Source organism: Puma concolor, chromosome B4 (assembly GCF_028749965.1).
Source record: "Puma concolor isolate L17-30 chromosome B4, mPumCon1.1.hap2, whole genome shotgun sequence".
Classification (NCBI taxonomy): Eukaryota; Metazoa; Chordata; class Mammalia; order Carnivora; family Felidae; genus Puma; species Puma concolor.
Genome location: NC_141673.1, coordinates 132,087,088 through 132,113,334, shown reverse-complemented (window position 1 = coordinate 132,113,334; position 26,247 = coordinate 132,087,088). Strand labels below are relative to the sequence as shown.

The 26,247-nt window shown below is 43.2% G+C and overlaps 2 protein-coding genes across 14 annotated transcripts in view; one reads left to right on the top strand and one right to left on the bottom strand.

Annotated features, from left to right (window-relative positions):
* Nucleotides 1–503: 503 nt before the first annotated feature.
* On the bottom strand, nucleotides 504–23,575 carry NUDT5 (nudix hydrolase 5). Of its 8 annotated transcripts, none has more exons than XM_025930793.2 (10): nucleotides 23,435–23,575; nucleotides 13,151–13,258; nucleotides 11,842–11,909; nucleotides 7,800–7,849; nucleotides 6,721–6,828; nucleotides 5,721–5,816; nucleotides 5,061–5,162; nucleotides 3,348–3,356; nucleotides 3,160–3,213; nucleotides 504–749 (listed from the first exon to the last, which is right to left on the bottom strand). In XM_025930793.2, exons 2-10 carry the CDS (start codon nucleotides 13,211–13,213, stop codon nucleotides 640–642), a joined length of 660 nt encoding a protein of 219 aa, XP_025786578.1. In that variant the 5' UTR covers nucleotides 13,214–13,258; nucleotides 23,435–23,575; the 3' UTR covers nucleotides 504–639. The 8 variants fall into 8 exon arrangements, with proteins under 8 accessions (XP_025786578.1, XP_025786577.1, XP_086571073.1 ...); XM_025930792.2 differs by lacking the exon at nucleotides 23,435–23,575 and adding an exon at nucleotides 23,231–23,403; XM_086714947.1 differs by lacking the exon at nucleotides 23,435–23,575 and adding an exon at nucleotides 23,235–23,403 and having other exon boundaries at nucleotides 3,319–3,356.
* Nucleotides 23,576–23,658: 83 nt separating this feature from the next.
* Nucleotides 23,659–26,247, top strand: part of CDC123 (cell division cycle 123) — a 62,622-nt gene continuing 60,033 nt past the window's right edge. For all 6 annotated transcript variants that reach the window (XM_086714944.1, XM_086714941.1, XM_086714942.1 and 3 more), the window contains exon 1: nucleotides 23,659–23,791. In XM_086714944.1, the coding sequence (XP_086571070.1) occupies nucleotides 23,718–23,791 (74 nt within the window). In that variant the 5' untranslated portion in view covers nucleotides 23,659–23,717. The remainder of the gene's footprint in view (nucleotides 23,792–26,247) is intronic.

Here is a 26,247-nt window from a genome sequence, read left to right as displayed (position 1 = left end):
CCTTGTTACAATGAATGGAATCAGCCACTTTTCATTACCTACGAGCTGGTTTACCCTCGATAGGTAGGCAGGACTGGCCAAATGTAAACATTTGCTCGTCATGAATGTTACTGTCTGTTGATTGTACATTCTCTGCTTTGCAGGGATGTATATTAATTCCATACAGCAATTAGGAGACCAAAAAAGTCCCTACATAGGTCTTTCTTTTTAAAAAAAATCTGTTTATAAAAAATCTTTGTTTCAACAGGAATACGATAAATAGTTATTTGCATACCTCGTTACAGAAGTTTATATGGGGGCTGAGGGTGGGTGCGGTTGACCTAATTTGGAATTCAGGTCTTTTTTCCTCTAGAAATACCTTTATCTCCTGGACTAGACTGGATTAAAACACACTGGATTAAACATATCTGCATTTATGTTCTTTTTCATTAATATTTGCTGGAGTTTAGCATTTAAATATGAAGGCTACAGCCTCCCTGTAATTACAATTCCATATCACCACATGTATTCTGTGTTGCTTTTATTTAATGAAAAAACTAATTTCAAATCTACATTAAGCTAAGCTGAATAACAAAGTCTTAGTGAAGGAGGCCTGGTGGGTGGTCTTGTTTGTAAAAACATGGCTACTGTCCTTTGGCCTTAAAACTTCAGGAAAGGCACTTCAAACGGCTTCGTGTTTGCATGTTTCAGTGCCAGAGCATAGGAATAGACCCTGGCGTCCACTGTCACATGTTCTTCAGCTACCAGAGCTACAGGAAGCAAAGAATACAAGTTAGATAATGAAGAGAATAAAGGAGAATACCCCTTATCAATCAATCAATACAGACTGAGCTCCTACTATGTGCCGGTTACAATGCTAGATAGAGATACAGCAGTGAACAGGACCCCTTCTGCCTTCAAGGACCTTGCTCTAGTCAGAAGAGAAAAGGATATATAAGCAGGATTACATTTCCAGCAAAAGACCAGAACAAGAAGAAAGAATAAAGGCAGAAGATCACACATATCAGAGGTGAGGACTTGATGCGTTAAAACAGCAAAGCTGTAAGTCTATAGATGCAAATCACTACTTCTTTTAGAGTGCACTCTAGAGCGCTGCTGTGGTGACCCTTCAGTGCCTTATCTCGGGATTCGTGCGTCCTCTCTGCTGCCAGACAGCACCGATTTTCCGCCTACAAGTTCAGCCGCGTGCACGACAGGACTGGAATTCTAGAGAATTCCAGAACAAGGCTGCGGGAGTGTACGTCGTACCATGGGCTTTGAGGGGAACTTCTGTTTTGTTCAGGTGGAGGTTATCGGACCTGGAATCTGTCACTGGTTCTCCCAGCCACTAGTTTAGGCGCAAGCTCAGAGACTCGTTGATCCCGGAAGGGAGGCTGGCGTCCTACTCCTCTGTGCAGGGCGGGGGCTGGGGAAGTGCTGAAAGCTATTCTGTGTAACCAACCGAACTCTGGATACTTTCCTCCCAATCTCTCAAATGTGACTTGTTGAATAAATGGTGTGATTACTATATTTCCAACCTAATAAAGCTAGGAGAACTGGTTCTTTCCCCCCTTCCTCCTCCTGTAGATCTGTCCCCGTCTACCTTCCTTCCTCCCTCTCTCGCACTATGTACTGCCCCCTCTTCCGAGCCTAGATCCAGGGAGGTTAAGTTAGATGGAAGGGAGAAGGACGTTCTTTAAAAGAATACTTCTCTAATATAAAAATGCAGTAAAGACATATAGCATCTAACATTTAAGTCCTTTTGTGCTCACGCCTCCCAGAGACAGGGGAGAGACAGACCTCTCGTTCCTGTTTCAGGAGAAAAGCCGGCAGAGGCTGTGGCACGTGTTCAAGGTCGTAACCCATACACGGCGGAACCTCAGACCCAGTCAGACCTGACAGACTCAAAGATGTGTGGCCCCTTACTGGCAGCCACAGCTCTCTGAGGAAACTAGGGCTTTCTCCAGTATGAGCACTTCTCATTCGGACTGAGATCTTGAGGTACTTGTTACCTTAGGTCTAGTTTTTAAAAAGGCAAAGCAGGAAGGGAAGCTTTCTAGGAATCTGAATCACAGTAGTTCTTGGAAGCTCATATTTACTTTTAATTAATTAATTTATGGATTTACATGTATTTTTGACAGAGCCAGAGCACGAGTGGGGGACCGGCAAAGAGAGAGAGAGAGAGAGAGAGAGAGAGAGAGAGAGAATCCGAAGTAGCTCCAGGCTCTGAGCTGTCAGCATAGAGCCCGATGTGGGGCTCGAACCCACAGACAGTGAGATCATGACCTGAGCTGAAGTCAGACGTTTAGCCAACTGAGCCACCCAGGCGCCCCTCATACTTACTTTTAAAACAAGAGAGTCATTAGAAATAAAATTGTAAGCCACTGGTACTTACGGAAGGGGAGGAAGAGACAGCCCTCAAAGCCTCAGGTCAAATTGTGCTTCAAGTTAATTTTTGAAGTAAAAACTTTAAAACATTCAAGTCATGATGACTGTCTGTTCCTTTACAAAGGAGTGATCGGGGACTTAGCAGCCAGCATGGAGGAGCTCCCCTGAAGGGTCTCTGTCACGCTCCAGTACAGCCTATCCTAATCTGCCCACATAGGCTTACTGAATTTTTTACAAAATCCCTAGGAGATGGGCTGGCCAGAAAGTACACAATGTAATTTCATGACCAGTAATTTACTAGGGGTGACGCGGTTAGTTTGGTTCACTATATCAGCATGTTGCTCTTTGTATATAGCAGATACCTCAGTCTTTGTAGAAAGAATATTGTTAAATTCTCCTATAACTTCTACCCTGCACGAAGTACCATCCAACATGCTAGCATTTTTGAGGATCAGCTAAGAGATACCTACTTAGGCCTCTTCAGTGCCATGGATTAGCGACATGAGGTACAGAAGTTTTGGCTAATCTGAAGGAATATAGTTTTGGCTATTCTATAGAAAAAAAATCCCATTGAAAGCCTTCAACTTGACAGAGAATGTTTTGCTCATATTTTCAAACTCAGTGCCACACAGAAAAGAAAATTATTGTTGGTTAACTGCAGTTCTCCAACATTTCTAGGTATTTGGCTTTAACGAGGAAGAATATAAAGAAATGGAATTATACTTCGTTCCTCACTGAATGGGACTGGGGACGGGGAAAACTGAGAAAGCTGGCAGTCTTAAGAATGCTTACCATCAAGTCTCTTCAGCAGGTCATTCTTTGGTAAGGAAATTACTTCAACAAATTCTAAACAAAGAAAGTGCAAGTGAAAACAAAGCTCCAGAATAAGAGAGCCTACCAGAACGCCACAACATGCCTGTAGCCATTTCCACTGCGCTAAGCCATACGCACGTCAGCCACTGCTGAGTTGGGTGACGTACCTCCATCTCCTGAAAAGAAACAGAAGGAGGACATTGCAGCAAGGCCTGCTCTGGTCAAACACTGGAAGAGGTTAGTGCAAGACATACCGAAAAGGGTCTGAGACTTCAACAGAGACCTGGGTCTCTACTAATCCAATCTATGTACCTTAGATTCTGTGTGTGATCTATGGAGAATCAGATTCTATAGATTCTATTAGAATCTATGTAAAAAACATTCCAACAGTACAGAATTTGTTCTCCAGATCAAATGCTTAATAGCCAAATTGAAAGCATACTCTATGATAACACACACAGGTATTTTTAAGTTGTTAAAGTATATAAAATTTACCATTTTAACCATTTTTCTAGTGTTTATTTTTGAGAGAGAGCAAGAGAGAGCAGGGGAGGGGCAGAGAGAGAGGGAGACACAGAATCCGAAGCAGGCTCCAGGCTCTGAGCCGTCAGCACACAGCCCGACGCGGGGCTTGAACCCGTGAACCATGAGATCATGACCTGAGCTGAAGTTAGACGTTCAATCGACTGAGCCACCCAGGTGCCCATTAACCATTTTTGAAAATACAATTTAAAGGCATTAAATACATTCACAGTGTTGTGTAGTTATCAGCACTATCCTTCTCCAGAACCTTTTCAGCATCCCAAACAGAAACTCGGTGCCCATTAGTTTACTTTCTGTTTCTATGAATATTTTAGGTAACCTCATATGAGTGGAACCACAATATTTACACTTGAAATTTTTTTTTTCTTAAGTAAAGTCTACACTCAAATGTGGGGCCTGAACTCACACCCCCCAGATGTGACCGAGCCAGCCAGGGGCCCCTATTTACGCTTTTTTGTCTGGCTTCCCGAAGCACTCGGCGCGACATTATCAATAGTCACCCTACCACCGCAGGCACCAGCGTGTTTCTCTAACGGCTGGATGGTATTCCACGGGGCATGTACACCACATTTTGTGGGTCCACTCATCTGCTAGTGGACACTTGGGTGGCGTCCACCTTTTGGGGACTGTGCTGCTGACACTGGTGTGCAAGTCCCTACATGAGCTTTGTGCTTTGGGGTATAAACCTCCGAGGGGACTTGATACGGTGGTTCTGTTCACCTCTGAGGACTGGCAGGCTGCTTCACAGCACGTTAGGTGCCTACCTGCGAGTTTGAACATCGAACATTTAAAATCAGCTGTGATGGGCCCTGACACATTCAGGAGCCACCGAGGTGATGAGAAACGAAGAACATGGCTGTGCTACCTGACACCCCCTTTAACGGGGTGGGAGACGACAGGGAACTGACAGAAGCATCAAAGCTGGAGCCCAAACTTGCTAAGAAATCTAACAGAGCAAGGAAGTTCTTAAACGTTTCTCTAAGTACGGAACTCAGTGATAAGTACTTCTGCCATTCTTATAATACACACAAAGACACACATCTGTGATTCTGAAGGTGTTCACTGTTTCCTCTTCAGACCTCAGGCTCATAATCCTAAGTGGGAATAAACCCCATACAGAAGATAGGGAAATGTGAGAATTTAACATTTGTAAAGAACACCTAAAAATCAGTTAAGAGTTAAAAATGCTACAGGACCCACGATGAGCAAAACAGCCCAGAGTACTGAAGTATCTAGAACCCTGTTCCTCTTCTCACAAATCAAAAACCAAGGCAGTAGCAAGTTAACCAATCATCAGTGCGACAGAACCACCTTAACCGCAGCTGGTGCACACTCACCTGGCTTTGGCTTAGGCCTCACGTTTTCAGCATCATCTCCGTTGATAGTTACCGTCACGATGTGTGTGGTACAGTTTGTCAAGCCCGGATCCATACATACAGCTGTGGAGAGAAGCAAACGCTCAAGTTCAGACACCGGTCCGACACGACACGTTTCATTACTTAAATGCCTTCGGAAGGAAACCGGGCTCATGATTCACAGTGCCCACGGAGCCCATGCGGGAAAACTACACTCGGCCCAATGCACTCAGTATACGCTGTGGGACAGCACAACATACGTGTTTCCCTCCAGAGTTCCTGGGTTAAGTGCGCTAAGTCTGGGGGTGAGACGGTGCTGACATGTTGTCAGGTCCTTTCACCACATTGAGAAAAAAAAATCTAGTGAGGAGCCTGGCACGTGGATGAGGTAATAAAGCTCAGGATCTGAGAAACTCTGGAAGGTAAGCGAATTTCCCATCTCTTCTCCAGCTTCAGGGCCTCCTTGTTCAAACCTGCCCTCGTGTGGAGAGAGACTCGCCTGTAGACAGTGACCGAACCTAGTTAGGATTTCTCCTCCGTGGATGAGCCTCAACGCAAGATCCTTTACACCATGCACAGTGTAATGGCTGGCTAATTTTCAAGGGTCTGTCCCCAAGCGCACGTCCGGAGAGCAGTACAAACCTGGAGAGCACTCTGCCACATCACCTTTGTAGCCAGTTTCTTCCTCAAGTTCCCGAAGAGCTGCTGCTTCCGGGCTTTCGTTATCATCGATGAGACCTGGAAGTCCAAATCCTTTGTGAGGTGCGACAGGGAAACCCTCTCCTGACGTACTGCTGGGAGCTACGCGAGGAATCAGAGGACTGTGGGAAGCGGTTGCACAGGTGACACTGACTGAGGCTTGGAACTTTTCTAAGAGAAAAGGCAGGGACGCCTGGGTGGCTCCGTCGGTTGCACGTCCGACCTTTGATTTCAGCTCAGGTCATGAGATTTCAGCCCCACGTCATGCTCAGCACTGGGCATGGAGCCTACTTGGGATTCTCTCTCTCCCTCTCCCTCTGTCCTTCCCTTCCTCACGTGCTCACCCTCTCTCTCTTTAGAAAAGAAGAAAAAAAAGCAAAAGAATAAAACTGCAGGCAGAGTAAGTAGGTTCTGACAGCTGTTCCTCTTATTCAGACCTCGACTGTTCCCGTGGGCATCTCTGCAGCACAGACAGCGTGGACCCGTGAGGAGAGCTGGCTTGGTGCTGCTGTTGGCCCCCTGGCGCGGCTCACGGACCCGGCTCTGTGGCATGGCCCAGGAAGCCTGTCATTCTTTTCCGTTTTCCTCATGTGACCCTGTCACCTATCTTGCTTTCCTCCCTTGCAGAGCAATACTGAGGCCGCAGAGAAATGCCCGGATGAGGATCACCTGTGAGGAGGACGTAAGACTGGCGGACTGGGGGCAGGGGCCGTGCTCAGAGCCAGCAGTAACCAGGGAGGCCAAGTGGGGAGGACGGTAGAACTTGATTATTTCACAGACCCTCGCCTCGCTTTGGGGGGTCAGTGCATCAAAGAGTGCATTTGAGGGATGTTTTTTTTTTCTTTAAAACTTAAAACCGCCGAGACACATAAAAAGGTGTTAAATGTCCAAGCACTGCTGTTCTGGCTGTTCTAGGTGCTCGGCCCAGCCGTTAGGGACTCACCTGCAGGGAATTCTAGGCAATAGCCTCCCATGGGCGGTCGGAACTGCTTCACCAGAACGATGCACTCGTAATGAAGTGTCCGCTGCAGCACTGGGATGACCGCCACACCTGTGACCAGGAGATAAAACCAAGGAGGTCCCTCACGAAAGGTCAGGGAGTACTTGGCACAGGGTCAAGGACCAAATTCCTGCCTACGCTAACCTCTGCCGAGACCTATTTCTCAACCTGCAGCAGCCAGGCCGTTTTCACTGATCTACGTGTGCTTGTATTTTCTTTCAGCAGTAAATGGAGTCAGTCCCAGTGTTTGTAGTAGATGCTAAGTTAGAGTCTATTGTTTTAGGATAAAGGACCTTTTCTCCCAAGAGAGAAATATTTTACTTACAACAGAACACAGACAAAACCCCAGTGCGTTCTGGAAAACACAAATTGCCCACAAGTAGTTCTTGGCTACCTCCCTCCACCCAACTCTCCCGGCAGACCAAAACAGCAGCTGTGGCAGCTACTCTGTTTACTTCCACTAAAAAGAGAACAAGATGAAAGGGAGGAATGAAAGGGAAAAACAAAGACCTATTGCCCACTTCCCCCAGAGCACAGGTGATTCTCAGGATCTTTGCAGTCAGTGCATTTATGCCTAGAAGGGAATGTGAACTGAATGGATAGTCTCTTCTCCTAATTCCGCATCCTTCTCAATTTATAAAGCAACTGGTCCATCATAAAGTAGTGCCAAATATTTTTCCAAACGAAAGGCTCTCACCTAGGTCCTTTGAACAGAACACAGGATTTCTAGAAGTCCTATCTAGATGCAGTATGTGGCTTCAAATTATACTGACTTCTGTTTGGCTATAAATATTAGTATACCTTTCCCTCAAAAACACTGGGACTGAAGCCAGAAGTTATTTACAGAGAAAGCCTGATTTAGCCACAAAGCACTGCAAAAAGGAATACCAGACTTAAACATAAAAGACCATAATCGAAGAGAGCTGCTCTGAGGTCTGGGTTAAAGTAAAAAGAACCCCGCCTCTTGCAGTAAAGCACGGTGACTTCCTCCATGAAGAGTCGTAAGGGGTTTGCACTCCTACCATCGGCCGACTGCCCCTTCCTGGTCGTACGTTTCACCGTTTCCCACGTTCTGTTCAGGCAGAGAAGCAAAAACAAAATCACTAATGTCACAGAGGAGAATGCCCTTGGGTTTTCAGTCCACAACCAGAACTTTACAAATGCGAAGCATGCGAGTGTAATAATGATAATGGCCAAGGAGACCACGACAGTACAGATCTATATGGGAAAAGCCAATTCCATCGTGCTTTCCTGTAGCTTCTGAAACTTCTTCTGAAGAAAACGTGCCACCCTACGCCTGACCCTCTGAGCGCTATCTAAACAGAAGGCCTACTGATCGCTTGAGCTGCCTTTCAGATCATTCACTGGGAAGATTTCAGTTTGATCCTAAATCTACAGGTTAGCAGTAAATGAAAGTATTGAACAGTCTGTGCAAATTAAGCTCCTAGGAGAATTCCAGCCTTTCGCTAAGAGGAAAAGATACTCTGCAGAATAGGAACCACTGAGACAGTTATTTATATGTGACCTAAATAACAATTTTACAAAGCAGGGCCGTCCCATTTACTAATTTGAAGAATTATTACATTTAGGTGAGTGCTCTAGTTTGCACATGTGAGATCTCTCTTATCTGAGGGGGAAATGGTCCAGAGTGGAGAAAGTGAGATGAGGAATGGTAGGTTTCTGCTCCCTTTTATGGCTTTATTCCCGATGGGCTGTTTGTTTCTGGGGAACAGCGTCCCGAGAATCCGGTTACTGGTACAATGCTGTCTGAAGGGGAAGGACATATGAGGCAAAGTCCCCTTCACTCTCTTCTCCCTTGAACTGGAAAGAAGCAGTGGTAAGAAATGAAAGTGGAGAAGTTCAGCTTTGGATCTGAGTGGCTCTGGGGACCGGAGTAAGGAAGGCGTCAACATCCGCCTCCCTCCAGAAGAGCAGGAATGATGAGACGGGCCATGTGGGGGGAGCCTCGCACTTTTTATCTGGCTGGGTTGGACTGTGTCACGTTTCTGTGAAAGAAATCCCGGTATTTAGTCTAGTTAAAAAAACCCAAAAAACACCTTTCTGTAAACTGTAGATCTCTCAATATTATAGCCAAATTCAAGCAGCGAGTGTGTCAAAATGAACCTGTGGAAGCCAAACGCTGCTGTGACGACTCACAACCGTCCGACATTCCTGTTAGTAACAAGAAGCCAACCAACAAGCAACTCTGGTAAGTAAATAGTACAGATGGCAAGAGACGAAAACCTTTTCAGCTCTCTGTGCCACCCCTCAGGGTTAGTCCTAAAGACTGAAGAAGGCAGTGCTGGGAGGAGCCGTGAAGGCGCCATCCCAGATACTCTAGGAATAAGGGAAACAAAAGAGCAGCATGGTTATGGTTAAGATGATGTAAAATAACCAGTAACGAGCCATACATCGTGAACCATGAAATATAAACGCATTTACACGGGATCCTAGAACAGGGATGCCCCATGGGAGCTCCGGTCATCTTCAAGGGACTCTGAAAGATGAGCGTCTGACCGAGTCAGACAATCTCAGTCTCCATCTGCCTACCAGCTGAGCGCACAGCCACACATCCCGTGAGACCGTTCCCTCCGGTGTAAAACTAGGGAATTACGAGTATGTTAGCTCAAAAGCCTCTTGTGGCGTTAGAATTCTGATTCTAGTTAAGCGACTCCGTTTTCTGAGAAACTGTCATAGGAGAAAGCTTGCTCTGCGTTCCTCCCCTGGTCAACAAACGCAGGAGGCAGGAAGGGCACCGAAGGATGACTTCAGCTCTGTCCCGATGTCCATCAGGGGGCACACTGCCAGCATAGGTTTACACTACTAGACTCAACTCCGTATCCGTATCCATGAATAACATGGTAGAACAAAGGATTTTCTAGCTGCTCTCATCCTTACCGACATGCTTTTGCATCAGGTAACAGATAAAACATTTTATGAGTTTATACGTCATGACCTATGGCAAAGCACAGGGATTCCCTCTTCAAAGCCTGACACTCCGGTAGAAATGTCAGTGCTTTGCCTACGAGCTCCCTGGAGTTCACGAGGAAGACCTACGCGTGCAAGAAAGGAGGTGAACATGCTATAAGCAGGCCACATAAGCAGGTACTCGCTAGGCTTTTCAGTGCATGCCTCAGCTACTCAAACAGACTCCCCGGAAGTGAGACCTGGACACGAGTATCCCGAAAAGAGTCTCCACGTGATTCTGATGCACGTCCCTGATTAAGAAATGCTGAAGGAGGAAGAGGAGTCCAGTGAAGAGATGCACCACCGGTGCAAACCAACACGTACTCTTTAATTAGTGTTAAGAGGCATATTTGTGTTATAAACCTTAACAGCTTAACGGGTAAAAGAGAGCCAAGCTGTATCACTACAAACTGGTTGCCAATCTACGCTTTCACAAACATCAGTCCATTTGAACATACTGTGTTCCTTCAGGCTCGGGCCTGGCCACATTTCTGTATTGTATTCCTGTCCCCACTATTTATTTCCTGTTTAGTTCTGCACATCAGTCTCTTTAAACAAGTGTTCTGCCGAAGGCAGAACATACACTGTGTTGACGGGCGGTAGCATGGTTGGCTTTCTCGCTTTGAGGTTTTAATTTAAGAGTGCTATGGATAGCTTGATGTTTCCCACAGCTCTCCAACACTGGCCCTTAGGAATATTTTTGCTAGTTTAGCAGAGATAATTAAAGTGCTTTCAATTACTGGCAAGTCCATGTACTTCCATGCTGATGACAGAAGTATTTCCTCATGAAGAAACTCTGTATTCTCATTTGATCACTTAGCAAATGGAGGTTTTTTTTTTTTTAATGAATCGATATATCATGTAATCTGGATACTTTAATATTTAGTTACATTTTTATATTTTCTCATTCTATCTCATTCTTTTTCATATTTCACTAGGGAAATGTTTAATCTATTTTAACACTTTTTTTCCTGATAGTTAATTATAATTTTCAAAAAATTTCTTTTCAGGGCAGTGACAGGGGCTGAAAGAAAAAATTCTAAGCAGAAAACGTGGAAAACAGAAGAAAACAGGTTTACCACACAGATGCCATTAATGTTTTGCCAATTTTCCTTCTAGCCTTTTCTTATATATTATTTGGAAAGAATTTAAAAAGCATATACACAATTTCCTATTTTATCAACTTAATAACTTTTCTTAACTTGCTAGATTGTCTTCAGAATCTGCTTTGTAGATAACTGCATAGATTTTACCAAATGAATACACTAAAATTTCCCCATTTTTAAACTGAGAATTGACATACAATATTGTATCTGATGTGTACAACATAGTCACTCAAGTTATATACATTACAAGTCACCACAGTAAATGTAGTAACCATCTGTCACCCTACAGAGTTGTTATAATATCATTGACTGTATGCCTTCATACTGTACATATTCTTATATCATGCTACACTGTAACAATTATTTCCCCATTTTTAAGATGGTTAGGGTGCTTTCGATTTGTTTTTATTTTTTTAATTTTGTGAACATTTTTCATGCATAAATCTGACTCCAAACAGTCTCAGGAGTGGGATTACTTGGATTGAAGGGTGTTATATCTTTACGAGCAACTGGTACATACTGTGAAATGTTTTGCAAAACTTTTTTTCTTTTTTTCCAATTTACGTTTCCATGAGCAAGGTGTAAAGCATGTAAGTTTTACCTCAAACCCAGCAATGTTCTCTCCTTCATCCTAATTTAGAAATTAAAACCTGGTATGATTCGGACGAGGCAATCTGGATTGTTAATTACTTTGCTGCTTTATTGGCTTCGATGGGGCTCGGACCAAAATTTCAGGTTCATACTAATCTACTCAGGGAGAATGGTGTTGAAATCAATTCCTGATTAGTTAATGTAACAAATTTACAATGTGATTGTATTCCGAGATGAGAAGTGATCCAAACATTCTGGGAGTGGGAAAATACTGAATTAGATTTCTCATTTAAGATCGAGTTTACAATAAGAAAAGTGTCAGAGTTCATGTCAAACAGTAAGCGGAGACCCCGAGAACCAGAATACTGAGCATTTTACAAAAGGGAAAAAAATCATTTACCTTATTTTACCAGTAGGATCCATGTACGTTGTTTTTTCAAGCTTGACCCATTTTCCTTCTGAAATTAACTAAAAGGAGACAATAAGTTGGGAGGCTTTTAAACCGAGGATTTTATTTAGAAGGTGTGTTTTCTTTCAGATTTTCTCTGTGTGGCCCTCCCAGGGATCACGTTTCCCTCCCAATAATTAGTGCAGGTTTTCAGTTCGAAGTATGGAAAGCTATCTTCCTGAAGGGTGGTTCTGCTTCTTTTTGGAGTTTTGGAAGTAATACTGAGAGGTGAAAAGAGATGATAGTTGAAAAAATCCTGGCGGCGGGGGCGGGGGGGGGGGGCGGCGGTTGTAGGTAGAGAGGGAGGATGAAGAAGTGAGGGGTTTTCTGGGACCCAGCGTTCTATGCTCTGAGCCTGGGGCCCGTCACACAGGTATGTTCAGTAGGTAGAAACTCCTCGCTGGCATTTTAGTCAGTGACGACATGGGAAGGCTGACTGAGGAGACCGTGTCCATCGGCTGCATTTCCAGTGACACGTGGGTTTCCCACCCGATCTGAGACAGGCAGCCCACGGTCATTCTGCCTAGACACCGAGTTTCGGTTACGAGGACTAACGTTCCTACGGCACTATACTGAACTGAGAGGGGAGTTTCGCTGCGGACAGAAAGCAGTAGCCTTTTTCTTACTGTCCCATCTTTTACTTCTGGCCGGCAGCAACCTAATAATTATCAGCAGATCTATTCACAGACAACATGGAAAGCTTTTTAAATCATAAACAACCGCAGGAAGGTGTCAAGATCAGAGTTCCAAGATGAAGGACTTAAAATTTATCCATTCCAATGGTTCCTGCAGGAAGAGACTTATTAAAAGCTAAACTGAATAACATGTAAGACGTACATTAGTTCTGGAATTCAGACTACAACTAACAGCTTAGGTTTTTATTGTTCTTAAACATATATACTGAGACCATAAACAGCTAACGAAGATGCAAGGCTTAAGTATGAAATGTCTAAACCCTAAAACTCCCAGAGGACTAATTCTTCTACCCAGGCAAACTTTTAATAAAATTTGAGACTTTTTGTACGAAGAGCCAAAATCCGCTTTAAAACAGTCTCAATTTCACGAGTGCATATAATTAAGAGATACACAATTGCTCCCACACAAGAGCAGAATGTCCCTGAGTCCTAAAAAGGGAGCAGGAACAATGTTTAAAACCTGTCTTTAAGAATTAAATACGATCATTTGAAACGACAGTCTACACATTTCATTTGGACTTGGCTGTGTGTGGGGAGAGAGCAGGGTAGTGAAAAACAATTTATACCTCCTCTGAAATAATAGACTGTTTGGTATTTTGAGAAGGATCCGCTGGTTCTTGGTTTTCCATTTTCAAACCAGTCAGTCTTTACAATGCTCAGGCAAGAAGTTCACGCTGTAAGATAAGATTTGTTTAGGCTACAGTTATTTTTCCGAATTCAACATTTGAACAGAGGCTGCTGGTCAAAGTACTTCACATGGTGAAAGACTTATTTGTCATCAAAGCTGCTTTGCTCACGTGAGCTTGGGAGAACTGCCCTAGAGGGGAAGGTCAGTGCAGAGGCCCCAGGAAACATCCAAAAAGAACCAACAGCCGGCCCAGTGAGATTCAGCCCATGTGGGCTGAGCTCCTTCTGGGCGGGCATCAGGCACTTACATATACATTCTTGCATTTTCTGACTCCAAATTTAAAAACTTTCCAGGGTAAACAGTTCAAAAATTGTATACCATTCCTCACTCCCACCCCTTAACTACTGTCCCTTATCTACCCTTTACAGCTCAACTGTAAGAGTGGCATGGGCTGGCTCTTTCTACCTCCCGTGTATCTTTTTTTCTTTTTTTGTTTTAAACTGGTAGTAAATGGATATAATACCATGTTGATAATTTCGAAATGTGCGGTTCAGTGGAATTAAACACAATCCCATTGTGGCCCGTTCACTTTGAAGTTTTAACACATTATCAGAGTCACGGTTGTCCATGAGCTGACAAGTACCACCATGTCTGTTGTGGAAAGAGAAGGCCCCCTCTCTTTTGTTATCCACTACTACGTCCTCTATTCTTGGCTTATTCTCCCGTTTGTACCCTGAATGTCTCAAAATCTTTTTCTGCCCTCAAAATGGGCTGAATAACCTGGCTGCATACAGAATTATGGGCTGAAAGTCACTTTCTACCAGAAATATGCAGGCACTGCTCAGTTGTCTTGCTTCTGGTGCTGCTGCTGTGAAATCTGAAGCCATTCTGATTCCTGATTCTTTTTCGATGTGGCCTGTTTTCTTTCTCAGGAAATCTGTGGTTATTCATGCCTTCATGTAGACGTTATTGCATTGGGTACTCAAATGGGTCCTTCTTTTTTTATTGAATGTGGTGGACATACGATGTTATATTAGTTTCAGGTATACAACATAGTGGTTCAATGTTTACATATATTATGAAGTCATTCCCATGCTAAATCTACCACCATCTGTCACCAAAGTTGTTACAAAATTAACTGTATTCCCTATGCTGTACATTACGTCCCCGTGTCTTTTTTATAACTGAAGTTTGTACCTTTTAATCCCCTTCCGTTATTTTGTCAAGTGGGTCCTTTCAGTCTGGAAACCGTACCGCGCTTATGGGGAACTTTTCTCGAATTATTTCACAGATAATCTCCTCATTTTCTCTATTCTTTCTTTCAGGAACTGTTGCACTTCCTGAACTGATCTTCTGTCTTGCCTTTTTCATTCCTATTTTCTGTTTTCTTGTCATTTTAAAACAATTTATTATTTTTATTTTAGAGACAGAGAGAGAGCACGAGCAGGGGAAAGGGGCAGAGGGAGACAGAGAGAATCTGAAACAGGGTCCATGGTAACCAAGATGGTGTGGGTACTGGCATAAGGATAGACATATAAACTACTGGAAAAGAGACTCCAGAATTAAACCCACAGATTTATGGTCAATTGTTTTTTTTTTTTTTTTTTTTTGAGAGAGAGAGAGAGCGCGCGAGCAGAGTAAGGGGCAGAGGGAAAGAATCTTAAGCAGGCTCCATGATCACTACAGAACCTTATGTGGGGCTCAATCCCATGACCCTGGGATCATGAACTGAGCCAAAATCAAGAGTTGGGTGCTCAACTGACTGAGCCACGCAGGTGCCCCTGCTTAACTGATTTTCAACAAAAGTGCCATGTATTCAAGGGGGATAAAAAAATAGACTTTTCAAGAGATTGTTCTGGGCCTAGATACATACATTCATAAGGACGAAAATGAACCTCTACCTAACACCATATATAAAAATTAACTCAAAACAGATCAAAGATCTAACGTAAGAGCTACAACTACAAGACTCTTAGGGGGAGAAAAAGTGTATATCTTCATGATCTTAGGCAATAATCTCTTAGATGTGACACAGAAACACAGGCATTCCAAGAAAATGCAGATGAACTGGACTTCATCAAAATTAAAAACTTGTGTGCTTCAAAGGATACCATCAAGATGGTGAAAAACTACTTACAAAATGGGGGAAAAATTTATAAATCTGATAGAACTCTATCTGAAACATGCAAAAAAAAAATCCTTAAAACCCAGTAATTAAAAAGACAAATAACATAATTAAAAATAGGCAAAGGACTTGGATAGACATTTTTCCAAAGAAGATATACAATGGCCAATAAGCACATGAAAATATGTTCAGTGTTGTTAGCCATCAGAAAGAGGCAAATCAAAACCACAGAGAAAAAAAAGAGAAAAAAACAAACAAACAAACAAAAAAAAACCACAGAGATACCACAGTTCACCCCTATGATGATGATTATAATAAAAGACTGATAATAACAAGTGTTGGTGAGGATGTGGAGAAACTGGCATTCACTGCCAGAAGGCATACAAAATGGTGCAGTCGCTTCGGAAAACAATCTTACAAAGGTTAACCACAGAGGTCCCATGTGATCCAGTAATTTCACTCCTAGTATATATACACCCAAGAGAAGTGAAACGTGTTGTACACAAACGTTCAGAGCAGTATTATTTGTAATAGCTCCAGAGTGGAGACAACCTAGATGTCCATCATTTGCTGAATGGATAAATGAAATGTGGTATTCCATTCAATGGAATAATATTCATCCGTACAGGGGCCCCTGGGTGGCTCAGTTGGTTAGGCATCTGTCTTCAGTTCAGGTCATGATCTCACAGTTTGTGAATCCCAGCCCCCAATGCCAAGCCTCCTTGGGATTCTCTCTCTGCCCCTCCCCCACATGCGTGTGCTCTGTCTCCTTCAAAATAAACAAACTTAAAAAAAAAGGCAATGAAGTACTGATACATGCTACAACATGGATGAACCTTGAAAACATTAGGTCAAGTGAGAGAAGTCACACACAGGCGGCCAAATATTGTATGATCCCATTCATATGAAATACCCAGAATAGCCAATCCAGAGATACAGAAAGCAGAGTAGTGGTTGCCAAGAGACTAGGGGGAAGGAGAGGGTAGGGAGTGACTGCTTATGGGTATGGGGTTTCTTTTTGATGAAAAACGTTCTAGAATTAAATAGTGGTGATGGTGGCACCATCTTGCAAATACACTAAAAACCAGGGGATTTTACAATTTAAGAAAGTGAATTTTATGGTATGTGAATTGCATTTCAATTAACAACAATCACCTCTGCAGTCTTAAAACCACCAAGAGACAAAGAGTTGGGTTGTTGAAAGCCACCTTAAATCTCAAGGTTGACAAAGCCTGGGAGTCTAGTTCAAGGAGCCCTGAGTGACTGAACCCAAGCAACCATTCTACCGTTCTCTGGGTGTATATTTTGCCTGATATTCAACACGTATTTCTGTTGTAAAATTAAATGTATTTCTGTTGTATTATTGAGATGTGATCAATACGGTTCCTGTGGATTATTACGTGGGCAAGCCTACGATTTCAGTTTCCAATAAGGACTTTGGCAAAGAAGCAAAACTTGAGGCCCTAGGTAAGAAAAAATGACTTTATGCTAAAAAAATAAAAACCACTTAATAAAGATGAGAGAAAGAAATGTTAACACATTTTCACACTCATTTAAACCTTGAAGAGATACGCACAAACTGTATTAATGTTTGTAAAAAAGCACACACACAAACCAACATCAAGTGTGTGTCTTAGGTAACTCGGCTAAAGCACCCTGCAGCAGACCCACTGGAAGTGAGGCCGTCTCGTGCTGCGAGGACACAGCAGCGCACACGACAGACAAAGGTCCTGTCCTCCAGGGGCTCGCTTTCTGGTGGGGGAAAACTGAGGAACAACATATGTAATTTATGTCAGAGCCGCTAAGTTTACGGAAAAAGGCCAAGAAGAAGAGTGGAGAAGATGGTGGGGGGGGGGTGGGGCGTGGAGTGATCAAGAAAGCTCCCTTTAATTTTGTGACATTTGGAAGTAATAAAACAGTAAGCTATGTGGACATGTAGAGGCAGTCATTTAGCTACAGGCATATAGCATAAGAAAACAGGCAGTGATTCCTGGTAAACTTTTAACTAGCCTTGGTTTATACATGACAAATAACCTACATTGTTAGAGGCAATCAAAACAGCATGAAAACTAACCATTAGCTAAATCAAAGGTTGGCTGCTCGTCACTATTTGTGGTCTCTACACCCAAATAAAAGAACTTCATCTACCTAGATTTTTATCTTCCAGATTTCCATTTCCTTTCATTAGTAACAAATACATCAGAGAAGGAATTATTTCCTCTGCTTTTAATTCTAACACTTAAAAGAAAATAACCTTTAGGCAACCAAGCGACCCCATTTATTATTGCACAACATAATCTGTCTAGAATGATGCAAAATACTTGGATTAATTTTCTACCTCCTTTTGAAAAAAACATTTTTTTTAACATTTATTTGCCTTTGAGAGACAGGGAGAGACCGAACGCAAGTGGGGGAGGGGACAGAGAGAGGCAGACAGAATCTGAAGCAGGCTCCAGGCTCTGAGCTGTCAGCACAGACCCCAATGTGGGGCTGGCACCCATGAACCGTTAGATCATGGCCTGAGCCGAACTCGAACGCTCAATTTACTGAGCCACCCAGGCGCCCCTCTACCTCCTTTTGAAAAATGGTATTTTGACCCCGAATAACTTTTCTGTGCTTACCCAAACTTAAAAACAGCGAACTGCAGACCTCACAAGTATAAGCACCACCAGAAATTCATAAAGGAAGAGCTAAATAATCTGTCACTTTTTCTATGAAAAGGGTTCTTAATCTGGATTGCCCGTAAATCTAGACAAAATGGAGAAAGTCCCCCAGCCCCAGGTGAGTATCTTTAGGGGCAAAGGGGCCACCAGCTCCTTTAAATTATCTGCTAGGTCTCCTTATCTTTGTATCTTTATAGCTTCCCTTAGATTGTCAAAGGGATTGTTGATGGCCCACAGGTGAAAAAGTACTTTTCTGAAGGACTGCTCCTCATCTACTACTCTTCATTTAACCAGGTTAAACTCCCTTACAAAAACAGTCTCCGTAATCAAAAGCCGGATTTTTGGTCAGCAACTGTTAAGCTCTAAACAGTTGTTTCAACAGATCATATTAAAAAATACTGAAGCTAGAAATGTTAGAGAGCTAGAAAAACAAAAAACAAGCTACAAACATAAATTACATGAAAGAAAAAAAGTGGCAAACAGGGCTGGGACTCTCTAGGGTAATTACTTGGAATGCAATCAGCCCCAAGGGGCAACAGTATTTCGTAGCAATCTGCTGACAGTGTAAATAACTGGAAAAAAAAAATGAGGTTAAAGGGTGATTTCCAAAGTATATTATTCACCCTGTGATTCCCAAAATGTTCAGGATTATAAAAGCATCTCAAAAATGCTACTGAAACAGAAAAAGAATATTATTTTTAGCAGCATTTCAAAAACAGAAGCTAAATGGTGCCATTTGGGGACAGTCATTACAGGCAGTCATTACACGTAGGCTTAGGCAGCGCAGAAACAAATGAGGCTCCATTGCAGCCTGCGCCCCCCTCCCCTTAGTGTGACAGAGCTTTCCTGAGCTGACTCAATGCTATTTTGAGAGTTAAAAGTAAAGTATAAATTTTCTCCACTTCATTAGCTAGCATTTCAAGTCACCTACATTTTACTAATATGCACATTAGACTTAAAATAATATCCGTATACATACTGTTGAGTTGTTTTAATTCACATAACGCATTTTCGCTTAGTTTGGTCTGAAACACTGAAGGTCTATGATGTGTTAGCTGTATGATTTTTCCAGGGCACAAAAAACTCTAGTGAGGGAAAACATCAAAGGATTGTTAGGAGGGCCATACAGCGATAGGCAGGAAGCTAGCTGGCTTTATGAGCATGGGCAGTTCAAACATTTGGGTAGGTATATACTAAGTGTAAACTGATCCATATTCCTGCCTTTGGGGACCTTATAGTTCAACTCGAAGAGAACCAGAGGGTATGCCTGGTTCTCTACGACTATCCTAGAGATAACGCGATATCAGGGTGTTTTAAGTGCGTGACAAATCACATCCACTTGGGAGGCAGGGAAAATCGTAGACTTTGAAACGGCTGCTACTAAGAGGTCATTAAGATATGATTTAGGTACCAAGAAGGCAGGGAGAACATTTGAAGTAGAAGGAACCAGATGAAAAACAAAAACACTAGCTGGGGGAAGGGTTGAGAAAGTACAGTAGAGTTGGGCAAACTCTGTTGTTCTCAACCTTTCCCTCCCAACCCCCTCCAAAACAAACAAACAAAAAACACCTGAAACCAAGCCCACACATATAATGGATGATGTTAATACTTGCAAACTCATTTCCAAGGGCTTGCGCAGATTTGGCTGGATGCCTGACCCTCCCCCAAATTTGCGGGCAACCCTAACTGGCATGCCACAAACTCTTGTTGCTATGTAAACTCCTCTTGAGGACAGCACTTAAATTCTCTGCTCCAGGGAAGAAGGGAAAGGGTTACTTTTTCACAACCTCAGGTATTTCAGTCTTAGTAACAAGAGCTGGATTCAGGTTAAGAGGGAGGGAAGTTCGCACTCAGGGTTGTCATTATTCAGTTATTACCATATCGGAATCCTTGCAGTTTGCTGAGGTTGCAAAGTGAAGCAAAAAATCACAAGAAAAAACACGCTGGCTCCTCTCTCCCAGGTAAAAACTAAATGTTGGAAACACCATTTATACTCAACCAAATAAAAGGTGTGGAAACTCAAATCATGAGCAAAGCTTCTGATGAACCAAAGTCAGGCAGTCGGAACAGTTTGATGAATAGATTGAGACATTTACAATAAGGCATTTTGAAAGAAATTAAGTGGGAAAGGGTTAATTTTTGCAAAGAAAAAAAAATTTTTTTTTTTTTTGCAAAAATAACTTTATGACCTTGTAAAGTCAAACATCAAATGCTCAGGCCTGACCAAGATGCCATTCTACATTCTTTCAGAATACACAGAAAAAACACTTGATTTACAATGAACAAATAATCAATTAGTATCGCTACATTTAAGTCTTGGTTATAGTCATAAAACTTTTAAAAATTCAGTTTTTTTTTTAAGATGGTATTTTGAGGGGTCCTTCTTTGGTACCACTTATGGTAAAATTTCGGTATCCACATCAAAAGGATCCACTTCATATGAATTTTCCTTTGCTGACAACGATTATCTTGATAATGAAGACTTCCTGTAGTGAATTTGTTAATTATGGAAAGTCATCGAGTTTCTTTTCTTTTCTGGCAGATGTGGGGGTTGGGTGGGCAAAGAGGTAACTAACATTCTACTGAAATTATGCTACTTGGTGATTTATAATCATTACATTTAGTTCCGGCTGGGAACTAATTACCCTTGAGAAGGTTAATTGGTTACAGGCCTGCAGTAATGAGACCAGCAAAGAACCACGAGTCACAGCCCAGGCAAGAGAGAATGTAGGTTTGGTCTAGGGTGGCCGCAGTGGCAAGGAAACTTGCACATGACACCTTATTACTTGTCCTAAACCAGTGTCTAGGGACAGGGTTTCCAAAGCTACTGCAAGAAGATGTTCTTAAAGGACATCGGGACATCAGGAGAAAGGGGCAGTACAGCATTCAAACATGGGCCCACTAAGTTTGAGATGGTGGCAAGATATCCAAGTGGGTAAAACCAGCAGGTAGATGGAAATATTAATTTAGAAGGGGGATTCAAGGAAGGAAATGTTTTTCCATTATTTAATTTGGAATTGCACAATAACCCCCCCTTCCACAATCACTTAACTGTTGATATTTTCAGGCATGCATGAGAAAAAGCAACTATTTCCATTGTTGTAAAGGTTTTATTGAAGCAACTTGAGTATAAATACTTCATGGCTAAGAAAAGACAAATATGGTGGCTAAAAAATAATGGAAGGGAATTTAGCTGTATCCATTCAGAATACTGGCACATCTGGTTGTAATGTTGATTTATTTAAGGCTGGTTAAATGTGTAACTAGTTACTTAAAATTAACTGTAATCCTAAAAAGTCACTGAACACTGCTTCTCAAGTATAGAGCCTGAATAGAAGACATCTGTAACAAATTCCTTCCCTGCAGTGTTTATATTTAAGTTTACAAATTTGGCTGCTTCGGCACAAATAACTGCAGCTCTGTATTAATGCTTTGCAGCTGCCTCAACCTCGACACTCAGGTTTCCTGGGCTGCTAACATATTACTCCTCCTGGAGTGACCGTGTTCCCAGTTTCTACTTCCTCCTATACATCTATTGATTATCTTCAACAGAAAATACCTTATCCCAATTCACCCCAGCACTGCTAATATTTCCTTCAGCAGTAACCTGTTGATTTCCAAGTCAAATCAAAACAAAACAAACATTTAGAGGGACTGCTCCAACCCCCCCTCCCCCACATCAGGTCTCTCCTAAATCTGGCAGTCTGGCACTATTCTCCCAGCAATATATGGAATATTGCTTCATTGCCCCTCAAAACAGACAGAACTGCATAATCTTGGCTCTCAAAACACTTACGGAAAACTACTGCCCTCCCCTCCCCCAGAATATACTGCAACATTGTAATTTACCTCTGCTTGGAAATATGTATCTTTAAAAGTGATGCTCCCAACTAAACCACTTAGCCAGTAGCATTTTTTTAAATTTTTTTTTTCAACGTTTATTTATTTTGGGGACAGAGAGAGACAGAGCATGAACGGGGGAGGGGCAGAGAGAGAGGGAGACACAGAATCGGAAACAGGCTCCAGGCTCCGAGCCATCAGCCCAGAGCCTGACGCGGGGCTCGAACTCACGGACCGCGAGATCGTGACCTGGCTGAAGTCGGACGCTTAACCGACTGCGCCACCCAGGCGCCCCAGCCAGTAGCATTTTTGAGAAAAATAAACCATTGAACTCTTTGGGGGAAGAGCTTTTCACTCCAAACAGGCAGAGGATCCTGTAATTATCCTAATGAATACTTTTCTACAGAGACCCATAGTCGGTGGGCTTCCTGCTTTCTAACCTAAAACTGCTTAGCCCGGAATGTTCAGTTAAAAACAAACAAACAAACAAACAAACAAACAAACAAACAAACAAAAGATTTAAGTAATTTCTACACCCAACGTGGAGCCTGAACTCACAACCTGGAGATCTCCGGAGAGCGTGCAATTTAAAAAAAAATACCTAAAATACACGCCCTTAGACAGACGTGACTGGGGCAAGTCCAGGGCATGTAGTTGTAAGAAAGCTAGGTTCTAAAAGGCATTTCTCAGCAACTAGAATCTGATTCTTTTGAAGACACAAACAAAAGTTTACTTTTAAAATATGCTGTTGTCTCGTAGCCATCTGATAACGTCATTACGGAAGAGATAAGGAAAATAACGGAGTGGTGGAGGCAAGAGAAGGAAAAAGAATGATACTGCAAATTTCACTAGACTAGAATTCTTCCAGTCTTATGATTCCAGCATGGCCCGGCTACTGATACAATCTGGCTGTATTTTTCCAGGCTGTTACTTTGGCAGGGCTGGAATAAATGAATTTCACGCTCAAAAGAGACTCCTCTCCCCTTTCGTCGGTGTTCCCAAATTTCTCTCTCCTCCTCTACCTTCAAAGTCGAATCCCCAGGAGCGTACGGCCAGGATTCTCTCCCTATCTCTCCTAGTTCCCCTCCACGAACGAAGAGGTGCTATCATCCTCTTTGCAGATGCTTCAAACACTGCACTCAAATGAAGTTAGTTGCAGTGGTTTCCTGCTTTTTCTCCGAATAGTCCAGGCTCTTCTACCCCAGTCCCTGGTTTTCTCTAAGCTGGCCCTCCTTTCCGCGCCTTCGCAGCGGCCGCCCCCTCGCTTCCCGGGTCGCGCACCCAGTCCGCAGACTGGGACACGCGCGTGGGGCTGCCCGCACGCACCAGATGTGCTCCCTCCCTCTTCCCCAAAGAGGGGATTGTACATGATTGGCCCGCGCCCAGTTACCTACTCCAAGGTGTGGGGTGAAGGGGAGGGTACTCCTTTGGGGAGGGGGACGAAAGAAGAAAGCACGAAGCCGAGGCAGCAGTCTCAGAAGACACCGGTGCTACTGCTGGAGGCAAAGCCTCACCTCGCGGTGATGAGGATGTGCACTCGGCCCCTCCCGGTTCCCGTAGAATCCCCGCCCGTAACCTCGCCTGAGAAAGTTACCTTCCGGGGCGGGGCACTTCTTAGAAGCCGCTTCTCAACACTTCCGGAATTCCTTGCCCGGGACGCGAACGCCTCGCGTGCGTTTGTGCGTGTGTGCGGGTACGAGTGACTACTACAAGGACGCCCCGCGATTCTCCTCCGCTCCCTTTTCTGCTACTGCCTCCTGGCTTGATGGACCGGAAGAGTCCTTGAGCCAAAATAGCTCGGCGGGTACTTCCGGGACGGGAGACCTGGGTTCCGGGAGGGTGCTGGAAAGAGAGGGAGAGGCGGCGGCGGCTGGAGGATGAAGAAGGAGCATGTGCTGCGCTGTCAGTTCTCCGCGTGGTATCCACTGTTCCGAAGCCTTACCATCAAGAGGTAAGACAGGAGGGGTTACGCCGGGGCGATAGGCAAAAGGGAACTGCGACATTTGGGGCGAGTCCTAGCTCCATCAGCGAACAACAACAACAACAACACAGGCCTTTTAGCGACTGGATGGGAGCGCCAGTGCCCAGATTTCGACTTCCTAGTACTATTTCAGGTGGGGAGATTAATGAAGTCGATGCGAGTTTGCTGTGCGTCGTGTCGCGTTCAGGGCGTGTGCTAGGGCGGGTAGAAGGGCAGGTCATGGTTCATCGCAGGTCAGATGGCGGGGTGACTAGTGGATTAAGCCGGTTCAGGCTTGGGAGTTCACCATCACTGCTTGTAGAACTGCCAGAGAGGAGAAGTGATCAGGAGAACTGGGTAGTCTGGATTTTGCCAGACTAACCCGCTGGGGTCTTAATTGCTTTCAGTCGCTGTAAGATGAGAACAGTGATACAGACCCTGCTTGAAATTCTCCTGCGAAGCTCCGATAAGATAGCATAACAGGAAAGCATTAGTATAGTTATATGTTGTTAGGGATCGAGATGTACGTTGACAGGAAGCCATCCCTGGAAAAGGAGTGGAATGGGATTCGTTGTCTAGTTCTCTGGCCTACAACAGCGGATCCATCCCTGGTTTGCAGGGCAAGCAGAAGAGTAACTTGCATCCTTCACTGGGTCATTCAAGGTAATATAGGCAAGGCAGCTAGGAGAATACCCCCAGTGTTCAAAAGCAATCATAACATCTGGAGAATAATGCAAGAGCAGGCTGTCGCTCACTAAGAGGGATAGATCAAAGAACTGCATATTCATGGCCAGGAGTTTCTGTATTTTGCCCGCTCCTATTTAGGCCTATATTATCACTTAATTTAGATACCAACTGTCTTCTGTTCATTTGGTCCCCTTGGTGCAGAGTGTGAATACAGAGAGGCCAACGATTTTGAAATCCTGAGGGTTTGGAAGAGCGTAAGGAGATTATTCACAAGACCGTTCTCTTCCATCCTGGTATATTCATACATAGGATCTGTTTCTAGTTGGAGGTTAGAGCAGCTCCAAGGAAGATAATCCTTGCATTTGAAGGTGGTTGAAGTGACACCAAAACAAAAGGAAGAGCTTCAAGAGCTGCAGTGGACATTGCCTCCTAAGAAGTTATCTTCCCTTATGATATTCCAATCCTTTGTTACATTGTATAATCGGAATAAACTTTAGGTCTGAGATGAGGCTAGAGTTATTTGTGTTGGTGAGAGAGAGGTATTTGTGAACCTGTCAGACATTTTCCTACTGAGTGCACTTAAAGCTGACCTGCAATGTGTGCAGGTGCCTTTTTGTCATCTGTGGCGTGGTTTTTCCTTTGCCTTCGGCAGGAAAAGTCTGATGCTTAAGAATTGGATTCTCGAATCGGGGCCGTCTGCCTGGCTTTGGATTTTGGTTCCGCCAGCATCTTGAGCAAATTGCTTAATCTCTCTAAGCCCCATCTGGAAATTTGAGAAAATAATAGGATTGGCATGGGAATTAAATGAGATAAAACATTTAAAATGCTTGCCACTGTTTCTGGCATGTAGTAAACACACGGAAATGCTGCTTGTTGTTACATTTTGGATTTAGTCAAAGCTCCATTGACGCAAAATAACTTTAGTTCACTTAGAGCGTGTACCACTCCTAGGAAGCAAAGAGTGAAAAATAACCAGGAGGTGGGGTTTTTAAAAGTCCACAACTAAGCCGTGTTGCCTGAAACTGTTCTTTACTCTGTCTTTAAACTGTTTCTTCAGTCTGTTTAGTTCTGTGGTAATATCACGGGAACCTAACATACAGCAGGATATCCCTCCACAATCTGGGCCAGTCTGGTGGCGTTGTGTTAGCTTTGTCATTGTCCTTGTCAGCTTTAATGCTGAGAGACCATATTGTTGTTATTGACTCAGCATTATTATTCAGTGTTTATTACATGGTTCAGAGATGACTAGGTGGGTAAGAATACAAGTTTATTTTTTGATGAGTTCTAGAACTTTGACTCAGGCTTAAGAATCATTAGCTAGATAACTTTGGGCCATCTGCTTTACTTTTTAAAATCGGTTATTTTCCTCAAACATAAAAGCTATATTAAATAATCTTTTAAGCCCCCTTTTACCTTTAAAATTGTATTAGAATAACTTGTCTGTGTGTATACAATTATGTCCCCTTGGTCTAGAATCAGATAAGATCTAGAATTCTAGAATCTAGAAGAGGACACTGAATGTATAAGGTACTGAATGGGATATAGAATGGAGTAGGTACTTTGTCATTTAATTCTTTTACATCTGTTGGACAGACCTCATTGGACTCTCACCTGACTTGGATTTCAGTGACCGATCTAAGCTCTTTCTGGACAGCCTCATTAGTTTGTGTAAAGCACATTCTCGCCTGGAGTAGCACTTAACATGTTATATGGTGATTTTTTTTTTTTTTCCAGCTTTTGAGTTTCATAGTTTCACTTGA